The sequence below is a fragment of the Triticum urartu genome, chromosome 1A (genome assembly GCF_056163025.1).
Source record: "Triticum urartu cultivar PI428250 chromosome 1A, HENAU_Tu73, whole genome shotgun sequence".
Classification (NCBI taxonomy): domain Eukaryota; kingdom Viridiplantae; phylum Streptophyta; class Magnoliopsida; order Poales; family Poaceae; genus Triticum; species Triticum urartu.
The window spans coordinates 316990172-317002063 of record NC_141873.1 but is presented as its reverse complement, the minus strand read 5'-3'; the positions used below and the strand labels follow the sequence as shown (position 1 = coordinate 317002063).

The following is an 11892-nucleotide window of genomic DNA, read 5'->3' as shown; positions in this document are numbered from 1 at the left end:
TGTCGATGCAAGCTTTGACACTGATCCGGATGACTCTAAGTCACAAACTGGATACATATTTATACTAGAAGAACGCCCGTGCGTTGCAATGGGGCCACATTAGCTTTAAAAGTTTAATATCAATCATGTTAATATTACATTGAATATTCTCATACATATTAAGTGACATTGACGACCTTTTTTACCATCAAATTCTCACACACACACCCTCTCCCTCCCTCTTCCTCACTCGCTCTCCCCCTCTCCCTCACTCGGGAGGTGGGACGAAAATAAACCCGGACGGAGACTACCAACTGAGACATTAGGAGTAGAGGTCATTTAGTTGATAAGAATAAATAGAAAATGGTGTTAAAAAGGAGAAACAGATTAGAATACATTGAAAAACCAAAAGGACAATGTAAAAGGGGATTCGCCCTGCCCCCCGGGCCTTGCCACCGAACCGGCTCAGCGGTCCAGTCCCCGCGCGGTCGTCTTCTCCTATTCCCCGAGCTGTGTCACTACAGAGCCGAGCTCCCGCTCGACCACCTCGCTGGCATCGAAGGGGAATGGATAAGGGTGACGCCCTGCCTTCCCTGCCCCCATGGCCTCACTCCTCCTCGACGCCCCCTCCCAAATCCACTTCTCCTCCTCGCTCGATCCCGTCGATCTGGACGAAGTCAGACACCACGGCCACCATGATCGACCCCGTCCACATGGCCACTGCCCTCTCTGCGGGCTAGGAGCTTGTCGAGGAGCTCCGAACGCCTTCGCTACTTCGTCTGCGCCAACGAGATCAAGTCCAGCACCCCCGCATCGACGTCGCTGTCGTCTTCCTCAACCTTGGGCCACCGCGACATTGCCGTTCGATCCGCGCTGCCCCGAGCTCCCATGTCTTCCCCTAGGGCGCCATTGACACCGCCATGATCTCCTCTTGCCTTTCCCATGTTTCCCCTCTTGTTTTCTTTCGTTAGGTATTTCGCCGTGGCCGAGAACTGCCGTCCGCCATGGTCATTGCAGGGGTAGCCACCGAGCTCCTCGGATTGACCCCGTGGCACATGCCCGCTCCTATGCACGCCCATGCCCGAGCCTGCCGCTCTTCTTCTATGCCCGCGGGGCCACTCCCTCTTCATGCCCATGCCCGTGCTACACCACGTCGGTCGCGCCTGCCACTGCCGTCGCGCTCGCCGCAGCCACCGCACCACTGTGCCCCGCGCGACACACGCCCTGGCCGCACGCCACACTCTCTCTAGATGCGCTTGCCCCGTCTGCTGCCGTCTATCCCTTCGCTCTCCCCGCTATCGCGCCCCTGCCTCGCGCCGCCTCCAGTCGTTACCATCTTCTGCCGGCCGCCCCCTCAGCCACGCCGGCCGCATCTCTGCCCTCCACCGTCGGCCGCTCGCCTCTCCTGCTGCGTGTTGCTTCCTGCTGCTATGCGCTGCTCTACCGCTGGTACGCTGCTGCACCATGCCCTCGACACCGCCGTGGACAAATGTGGCAGAGGGATTGTTAATGGAGTAGGAGAAGGAGGTGGCGGAGAAGGTGTGGAGAGGCAGAAGGTCTGGGGCGGTGTCACCTGGCTGTGGTGGAGGTGTTTATGCGAGAAGGAGCCGGAGTGGAAGGAGAGGTCACAATTGAAAAGAATCGCAAAAAAATCATAACCCGGAGATCTCAGTTCAAAAAAATGCTAATATTGATGGAAAACATAGGAAATATTGGTTGTTATCAAGGAAAGGTAAAAATTTAGGAAAGTTAGGATTTTTGAACTGATTTCTATGCAAATGGGGTTTTATTGTTTGGTAACATGATATCAGTACCTGCCCGTTTGTGACGTGTCTGATTAAGAAAGTTTGCAAATGTTAAGGAACTATTTAATGGGAGGAAAGTTGTGACGTGTCTGTTATTTTTTTCCTAAAACAAATTTCACTAACAAGAGAAATCGATTGATTTAGATAAGTTAGGGAAGTTAGATTAAAATGTATTATTTGTTTCCTGAAAATCTGTTATTTGTTTCCTAAGACAAATTGAACCAATAAAAGGAATCAATTGATTTGCATAATTTAAGGAAGTTAGATTAAAATGTATTATTTGTTTCCTGAAAATCTGTTATTTGTTTCCTAAGACAAATTGAACCAATAAAAGGAATCGATTGATTTACATAATTTAAGGAAGTTAGATCCATGATTTGCTATACGTTAGGAAAGTTCTAGTTGTAATAAAGAGTGGAGAGAAAAATAAACCGATGGTCCAGGGTGGGAGGGGGTGATGGGAGGAGAGACGAAAAAACCAGAGAAAATAAACCGCGAACCAGGGCGGGAGGGGGTGGTGGGAGGAGAGACGAAAAAACCCAGCAAAAATAAACCGTGGATACGATTCACCAACTCGTCCATTAGGAGTAGATATTGATTGGTGGAGCTGTCAGTTGGTGCAGTTCCAAGAAGAGCGTCGTGGCGGGATCTACGTGTGAAGCGGGGTACATAGCTGCTTCAGAAGCAACAAATGAAGGAGTCTAGATGAAGGAGTTCATATCCGATCTAGGTGTCATACCTAGTGCATCGGGTCCAATGATTTTTTTTGTGACAATACTGGAGCAATTGCCTTGGCGAAGGAATCCAGATTTCACAAGAGAACCAAACACATCAAGAGACGCTTCAATTCCATTTGCGATCAAGTCAAGGAGGGAGACATAGAGATTTGCAAGATACATATGGATCTGAATGTTGCAGACCCGTTGACAAAGCCTTTCTCACGAGCAAAACCTGATCAGCACCAAGGCTCCATGGGTGTTAGAATCATTACTATGTAATCTAGATTATTGACTCTAGTGCAAGTGGGAGACCGAAGGAAATATGCCCTAGAGGCAATAATAAAGTTGTTATTTATATTTCCTTATATCGTGATAAATGTTTATTATTCATGCTAGAATTGTATTAACCGAAAACTTAGTGCATGTGTGGATACATAGACAAACAGAGTGTCCCTAGTATGCCTCTACTTGACTAGCTCGTTAATCAAAGATGGTTAAGTTTCCTAGCCAAAGACATGTGTTGTCATTTGATGAACGGGATCACATCATTAGAGAATGATGTGATGGACAAGACCCATCCGTTAGCTTAGCATAATGATCGTTTAGTTTTTCTGCCATTGCTTTCTTCATGACTTATACATGTTCCTCAGACTATGAGATTATGCAACTCCCGAATATCGGACGAACACCTTGTGTGATATCAAACGTCACAAAGTAACTGGGTGAGTATAAAGATGCTCTATAGGTGTCTCCGATGGTGTTTGTCGAGTTGGCATAGATCGATGATTGGCAAGCCATAGAGAATAAATGGATCTTCAAGAAGAAGACTGACGCTGACGGCAATGTTACTGTCTACAAAGCTCGACTTGTTGCGAAAGGTTTTCGACAAGTTCAAGGAGTTGACTACGATGAGACCTTTTCACCCGTAGCGATGCTTAAGTCTGTCCGAATCATGTTAGTAATTGCCGCATTTTATGATTATGAAATTTGGAAAATGGATGTAAAAAATGCATTCCTTAATGGATTCTTAAAGAAGAGTTGTATATGATGCAACCGGAAGGTTTTGTCGATCCTAAAGGTGCTAACAAAGTATGCAAGATCCAGCGATCCATTTATGGACTGGTGCAATCCTCTCAGAGTTGGACTATATGCTTTGATAGTGTGATCAAAGCATATGGTTTTATACAGACTTTTGGAGAAGCCTGTATTTATAAGGAAGTGAGTGGGAGCTCTGTGGCATTTCTAATATTATATGTGGATGACATATTGTTGATTGGAAATAATACAGAAATTCTGGATAGCATAAAAGGATACCTGAATAATAATTTTTCAATGAAAGACCTCGGTGAAGCTGCTTATATATTGGGTATCAAGATCTATAGAAATAGATCAAGACGCTTAATTGGACTTTCACAAAGCACATATCTTGATAAAGTTTTGAAGAAGTTCAAAATGGATCAGTCAAAGAAAGGGTTCTTGCCTGTGTTACAAGGTGTGAAGTTGAGTCAGACTCAATGCCCGACCACTGCAGAAGATAGAGAGAAAATGAAAAGCATTCCCTATGCCTCAGCCATAGGTTCTATCATGTATGCAATGCTGTGTACCAGACCTGATGTGTGCCTTGCTAAAAGTTTAGCAGGGAGGTACCAAAGTAATCTAGGAGTGGATCACTGGACAGCGGTCAAGAACATCCTAAAATACGTTAAAAGGACTAAGGATATGTTTCTTGTTTATGAAGGTGCCAAAGAGCTTATCGTAAGTGGTTACGTCGATGCAAAGCTTTGACACTGATCCGGATGACTCTAAGTCACAAACCGGATACGTATTTATATTGAATGGTGGAGCTGTAAGTTGGTGCAGTTCCAAGCAGAGCGTCGTGGCGGGATCTACGTGTGAAGCGGAGTACATAGCTACTTCGGAAGCAGCAAATGAAGGAGTTCATATCCGATCTAGGTGTAATAGCTAGTGCATCGGGTCTAATGAAAATCTTTTGTGACAATACTGGAGCAATTGCATTGGCGAAGGAATCCAGATTTCACAAGAGAACCAAACACATCAAGAGACACTTCAATTCCATCCGCGATCAAGTCAAGGAGGGAGACATAGAGATTTGCAAAATACATACGGATATGAATGTTGCAGACCCATTGACTAAGCCTTCTTCACGAGCAAAACATGATCAGCACCAAGACTCCATGAGTATTAGAATCATTACTATGTAATCTAGACTAGTACAAATGCCCGTGCGTTGCACCGGGCGAAAAAGAGGCACAACCTGCTTCATGTGCCATTATGCATCATTTTTAATGTCCAATTTTAATAAACATCAATAATAAGGTTAAACTGATTAGTGTTTTTTAACTCCCGAACGTGAAGTCGCTCCTCCTCCAAGAAAGAAAGCTAGGGTTTCTGCCTCTCGCTGGCGCCGCCGCAGGTCTGCCTCATCTCTGGTGGCCCTAGGGCCATGGGGGCGCGGTGGATCCTGCCAAGGGCCAGCGGGAGGGCTCCGTTTTCAGTCGTTTTTTCCTGTCTTGTTAGGGTTTGTGTCATGCTCAGGAAGACGAGACGGCGGCGGCTCCCTGAAGATGGAATAAAGGACTCCCCGCCTAGCCCCCGTTCCAGCGGTGCATCTAGCATCGTTGGTGCGCGTGTGGAGGTGTGTCTTCGGCGGATCTATCTTTGGTGGATTTGCTCGGATCTCGTCGTTGTTCGTCTACGTTCGTGTGTCTTCGGGTTGAATCCTTCCAACCTACGTTATTCTTCATCGGCGGCGGTTGCTGTTCTAGTGCACCGGTCCTATGGGGCCTTAGCACGACGACTTCCCGACTGTCTACTACAACAAGTTGTGTCCGACTCCGGCGATGGAGGGGTGATGACAGCGGCGCGCCTTCGGCTCGCTTCAGTGCTTGTAGTCGTCGCTAGGTGGTCTACGGATCTGGATGTAATTTTTATTTCTAGTGTTCATTGTACTGCCATGATTGAATATGAATAGATTGGAAGCTTTTTCGCAAAAAAAATTAATGTTTTTTTAGCATGAAGATCGGACGTGAAGAAGCCAACATACCATTCTTCATCGGATGGAACAGTAGTTTTGCATAGAATAGATTGTCAATCGCTTTTCTTTTGCTTTTCTGAAAACGCAGAAAATTCCTTATTTGTAATAAAAGTTATCGTTTTCATAAAAAAACAGGAACACATTAGCTTCCACCCACTCATATGATGCATGCTCCAAGAATATATATTTCTTCTTTTTATCCCATCCACGAGACATAATGATGTCACCAAGATAGCTTGTCAGCCATGGATACATTGACATGACAAAAACAGTAATTATGTTCATACCTTGTGAGTTACTCCCTCCGTCACATAATATAAGAGCATTTTTAACACTGCACTAATGTCAAAAACGATCTTATATTATGAGACGTGGGGAGTATATTCTAAGTAGAATATAAATGACGAAGAAACAAATTTTCTGTCCATACTCATTACTCTGTACACTTGTCCTGTAACAAGTTAATCTTGTGTTATTACTCTACGCAAATGTAGAGTGTAGTAACACTTGTATGGGAAAATGATCAACCAGATGATCTGCAAGAGCAGACTACCTTATCAGATATTAGTACATGACTCTCTTTCTTTGCTGCTATTACTCGGTACACTTGTCCTGTAACAAGTTAATCTTGTGTCATTATAGAACTTAGTAGAGTTTAGTAACACTTGTATGGGAAAATGAATAACCAGATGATCTGCAAGAGCAGACTACCTTATCAGCTATTAGTACATGACTCTCTTTCTTTGCTGCTGGTAACTTATAACAGTAATGCAGAACACGAAACTCAACTCAATCAAGGTAATGTGTATGCTCCCCTCCGAAATACGCCCTTAAAGAAGAAATAGTACTCCTGGTGAAAAAGAAGAAATAACAGTCAGCTCCATGTAAAAAACTATTATGCTGCAATAATAGAAATAGAAGTTACGAATGGCTGACCAGTTATTCCTGCCCACTAAGCAAATCTGTAGCACTATCCAGGTGGGGTTTGGTTTGTTAATTATTTGCACAGTTTCACCAGGTCCGCCGTATAGCAAGGAGCACTATGCTCTATGGCAGGTGACGAATGAATGGGCTATATAATAAGACGTAGGTCAAGATTCAGTGAGTACTACGGCAGGAATCAATGAGTACTGCGGCAGGAATCAATTAAGTGAACACATTAACGAATCAGCTATACCAACCCATACAGCAAGAAGCACTACAACAGGAATCAATTGACAACATTATTGTATCAAATGGCTCTATGCCCATATTGTACAGCAAAAAACATTATTGTTGCAGCTAGTTTGACAAAGGAAACAAAATGGCAACAATATAGATCGAAGAGGTGCTTGCTTGAGCCTATGCCAACAGACCAATTGTGTTAAATACTTGCTCACATCAATTTAAATTGCTAGTTTAACCATCAGTAAACTCTGGTTGTAAAAACTGTAAATCAGACATAGCTCCGTCATAATTTGCACAAAGAAAAAAGATACCTGCGGCGAAGTAGGTCTAGGTGACGACTGATGGTCTTCCGGCAAAAAGTCGGCGGAGACGATGGCGGATGGTCTTCCAACTAAGATCTGTGTGTACCTATATGCCTTCAGTAGAGAATCTAGAATTTTGTGTTTGGGACATTCTTTCAGTAATTCCCTCCCAGCTCCATCTTGGCTGCGGCATGGTGATGAGATCTGCTGGCCCATGTTGCCGAGAGAGCCATTCAGCAGTAATCAAGCATAATTTCTTACATATATAATTTCCATGCAACCAACTTCTTAAATCATGCATTTCACAAATTCCATTTAATTAGCCCACCATTTCCATTCCTTCGTTATCCAGTCCTCAGCCTCTGCCCGTTGATACCCGATGAGGCTTGTTGATACTCCGTGTAACTCGAGGACATATATAAACTCATGGGTATATATGTAAAGGGAGCAAGGGCAGACTATATTAAACAAACGAACCCTTTTTTTCAAGCCCAATCGTAAGCAAACTCAATTGACTGTAAACTTATCCCCCACATCGACACCTCTTTTTTGCTAATCGAGGAAGCCCACTCATGGCCCAGCACAACGTTGATGAGGGCTACATATATAGTATGTTTTTAAAAAACTGAGTGCTACATGACAGAGCAAAGTTTCCTAAAGTAACATGAGAGAAAATGATGATTTCCATCTGCAAGTTTACAGGAAAGGATTGACTGCCTTGGACGACAAATCCCTAGCGGCGATGGCCAGCTGCACGACTGTGAAGAGCAGCGCAGCAAACCGAGAAACCTATATATGTCATTGGCATAACAAGGTTAAATCCAAAGTAACTCAAGCAGCAACGTCACTATTAATCTTAGTATTAAAGAACCATACAAAGCATCAAGCTTAGTACTGTAAACCGTAATACCATGATGTAGAATGTTACTAACCAATTCTGATTTTCGAAATAGGTATACAACTACTGGCTTCAATGTTTTCCATCGACTCCGCATATATTCACACCATTTATTGTTTGCTCATTATCAAATAAGCTAAATCCGACCAAATGTGTTGATCTGCTAGGAAAAAGGACCCAGTTCTACAATGCTACACAACTAAAAGAAGCCTAAGCTTAGAATTGTGATTGTACAATGCAAATAAGCAATACTTGACTGAACTGTGAAAAACAACATCCTAGTTCTAAAATTTGTCGCACTGCTTTTCCTTCTAGCAACCAAAATCAACCATGCTATTGTAGCACTGCTTTGCCTTTCTAACAACAAAATTAACTGCCTATTTATTGAACCATGACAAAGTTTTCAGTACTAAACAACATTACCAATCATGGTGAATCTGAAAAACGAACATTGCGTGCCAAAATTGGCAGTACTACTGAGTTATCTTCCTCTCTCGAAATTGGAAGAATGTGAATATAGCTATCCTCACGCACTTCACACATATCGGTCATCCACGCGCACCTCACACACTGAAGGTGTTGATGTTCAATTTTGTTGCATATCCTTACAAATTTACCTGCAAATCTAGGAGAAAATAGTTCCAATCGATACAATGTACACAAAACAAAAATTAAACCAGATATATATGTACTAAATAGTGAGGAGACACTACAACAACCACAATAAATTCAAAGTCACAAACAGAAAAGGGGTATGCAGCAGCTAGACCATTCACCAATGGTAGCAACTGCTTCATCTCAAATGTGACACAACTTCAACAGAATAGCAAGCAACCAGAAGCAAAAAATTTGAAGCAATAGCAAAGCTAAAAGTCAAATAGCACTCACCGACAGCAACTCGAGCTCTGCGAGGCCCTCGCCAGCGCCATTGGAGACCACCAGCTCCAACGGCCCTACCATGTTTAGGTCCGTGACCCCGGAGCCGAACGCCAGGGCGTCATCGCCGGCGACGAAGTCGACCCCGTCGGGCCCGACCACCTCCTCCACCGTGGGGGCGTCGGAGCGACCCCAATCGACGGCCCCGTCGGTTGGCCCGCGCCAGCGCGACCGCGGTGCCCCTCGCGTGGGCGTGGAACTCGTAGCGTTGCACGGCGCCGACGAGCGCGCCCTCGGCGTCGAGTGGCTAGACCTGGACCTGGGCGTCGGTGTCCCAGCCATACTTGTCGACGACATCGTCGAAGAAGGTGGGATACGGGGCGGGCGTAGGTGTGGGAGGAGGCGTTGGAGGTCGCCGCGAGCGGGCACAGCGAGGCGACACTGGCGGGGGCGGGGGAGGGGAAGAGCAGCGCGAGGAGCGGGAGGAGGACCAGCTCGAACGACCCTAACATGTTCAGGCCCCTGATGCCGGAGCCGAACGCGAGGGCGCCGTCGCCGGCGACGAAGTCGACCCCGATCTCCTGGTGGGTTGGGGACGACGGCCTGAAGATTGGGGCAGGTGGAGACTGGGGTGGCGAAGCGAGAAGTTGGATCCCCTGTGGCGAAGCAGCCTCCATGTCCCGTGAACAATCGAATCTTTTTTTTACTTTATTACTAACTTAGATCTGCAGCTCGGGTTAATTATCCAAAACTTCAGGGGGGCTTTGTGTAAAAAGGCCGCGACGGTGAATCCGGAGACTCAATCCGTGCTTTATTATTATTAATTAGGGAGAGATTATTGATTCTAGTGCAAGTGAGAGACTGAAGGAAATATGCCCTAGCAACAATAATAAAGTTGTTATTTATATTTTCTCATGTCATGATAAATGTTTATTATTTATGCTAGAATTGTATTAACCGGAAACTTAGTACATGTGTGAATACGTAGAGAAAACAGAGTGGCCCTAGTTTGTCTCTACTTGACTAACTCGTTAATCAAAGATGGTTAAGTTTCCTGGCCATAGACATGTGTTGTCATTTGATGAACGGGATCACATCATTAGAGAATGATGTGATGGACAAGACCCATCCGTTAGCTTAGCATAATGATCGTTTAGTTTTATTGCTATTGCTTTCTTCATGACTTATACATATTTCTCTGACTATGAGATTATACAACTCCCGAATACCGGAGGAAGACCTTGTGTGCTATCAAACATCACAACAGAACTGGGTGATTATAAAGATGCTCCACAGGTGTCTCCGAAGGTGTTTGTTGGGTTGGCATAGATCAAGATTAGGATTTGTCACTCCGTGTATCGAAGAGGTGTCTTTGGGCCCTCTTGGTAACGCGCGTCACTATAAGCCTTGCAAGCAATGTGACTGATGAGTTAGTTGCGGGATGATGCATTACAGAATGAGTAAAGAGACTTGCCAGTAACGAGATTGAAATAGGTATGATGATACCGACAATCGAATCTTGGGCAAGTAACATGCCGATGACAAAGGGAATGACGTATGTTGTTATGCGGTTTGACCAATAAAGATCTTCATAGAATATGTAGGAACCAATATGAGGATCCAGGTTACGCTATTGGTTATTAACCGGAGATGTGTCTCGATCATGTCTACATAGTTCTCGAACCCGTAGGGTCCGCACGCTTAACGTTCGATGACAATCTGTATTATTAGTTATGTGTTTTGGTGACCAAAGTTTGTTCGGAGTCCCGGATGAGATCACGGACATGACGAGGAGTCTCGAAATAGTCGAGAGGTTAAGATTCACATATTGGAAGGTTATATACGGACACTAGAATGGTTCGAAAGAGGTTCGGGGATTTTTCGGAGTACCGGGAGGTTACCGAAACCCCCCCGAGAAAGTTAATGGGCCTCATGGGCCATAGTGGAGAGAGGGAGGAAGGCCACAAGAGGAGGCGCATGCCTCCCCCTGCCCAATCCGAATTGGACAAGGGGTGGGGGCGCGGTCCCCCTTTTCTTCTCCCTCTCCCCTCTTTCCCCTTTCCCCTCTCCGTTGGAAGGAAGGGGGGGGCAAATCCTACTAGGAGTGGAGTCCTAGTAGGACTCCCCCCATGGCGCGCCACCCCTAGGGCCGGCCACCTCCTCCTCCCCTCCTTTATATACGGGGGCAGGGGCACCCCAAAGGCACATCAATAGTTCTCTTAGCCATGTGCGGTGCCCCCTCCACACTTTACTCCTCCGGTCATAGTGTCATTGTGCTTAGGCGAAGCCCTGCATGAATCACATCAACATCACCACGTCATCGTGCTAACGGAACTCTCCCTCGACCCTCTACTGGATCAAGAGTTCGAGGGACGTCATCGAGCTAAACGTGTGCTGAACACGAAGGTGACGTACGCTCGGTACTTGGATCGATTGGATCATGAAGACGTTCGACTACATCAACCGCGTTAACCTAATGCTTCCGCTTTCGGTCTACGAGGGTACCTGGACACACTCTATCCCCTTCTCGTTGCTATGCATCTCCTAGATAGGTCTTGCATGATCGTAGGATTTTTTTTAAAAATTACATGCTACGTTCCTGTCGGTGGAAACGACACCTATGGGATCACGGGGAATCCCTTCTACGGTTGGCGGGCGCGGGGCTGTGGAAAGAGCGGGTTTAGAAGATCAAAACATGGGAATTTATCCAGGTTCGGGCCGCAAGTGACGTATAATACCCTACTCCTGTTGGTTTGTGTTTATCTGATGTTCTTGGACTAGCTACAAAGCGTGCAGGGTCCAAAAAGTCTGAATCCCCCTCCAGTATGCCTCGGGCCTCCTTTTATAGCCAAACGGGTCGCCACAGTGGCACACAGGAGGTGGAAAGTTTGTATTGTATACAAGTCTATTGCCTGGCACCGTAGGACAAACACATTTAATGTGCTGCCAACGTGCCCTCTCACTTTATCGGGGACGGCAAGGAAGCTCGTCTCGTCCGTCGCCGCCTCGTCTCGCTCTGACGCTCGTCCAAGCCGACTAGGCATGCAGCGCCACGCTGGCTGGCTGCTGAGTTGGTGCGGTGGCAGAGTCT

The 11892-nt window shown here is 45.7% G+C and overlaps 1 protein-coding gene and 1 pseudogene across 4 annotated transcripts; one reads left to right on the top strand and one right to left on the bottom strand.

The window, feature by feature from the left end:
• Positions 1-1229: 1229 nt before the first annotated feature.
• LOC147991041 (uncharacterized) lies at positions 1230-5816 on the top strand (annotated as a pseudogene).
• A 143-nt stretch (positions 5817-5959) lies between these two features.
• LOC125509128 (uncharacterized) lies at positions 5960-9494 on the bottom strand. Of its 4 annotated transcripts, none has more exons than XR_007283970.2 (4): positions 8814-9494; positions 7037-7231; positions 6270-6408; positions 5960-6170 (listed from the first exon to the last, which is right to left on the bottom strand). XR_007283970.2 is itself a non-coding variant. In XM_048674034.2 (3 exons), exons 1-3 carry the CDS (start codon positions 9156-9158, stop codon positions 6352-6354), a joined length of 597 nt encoding a protein of 198 aa, XP_048529991.1. In that variant the 5' UTR covers positions 9159-9494; the 3' UTR covers positions 5960-6351. The 4 variants fall into 4 exon arrangements, 2 of the variants coding, with proteins under 2 accessions (XP_048529991.1, XP_087375999.1); XR_007283969.2 differs by adding an exon at positions 6495-6630 and having other exon boundaries at positions 5960-6408; positions 8814-9490; XM_048674034.2 differs by having other exon boundaries at positions 5960-6408.
• Between the last annotated feature and the right edge of the window lie 2398 nt (positions 9495-11892).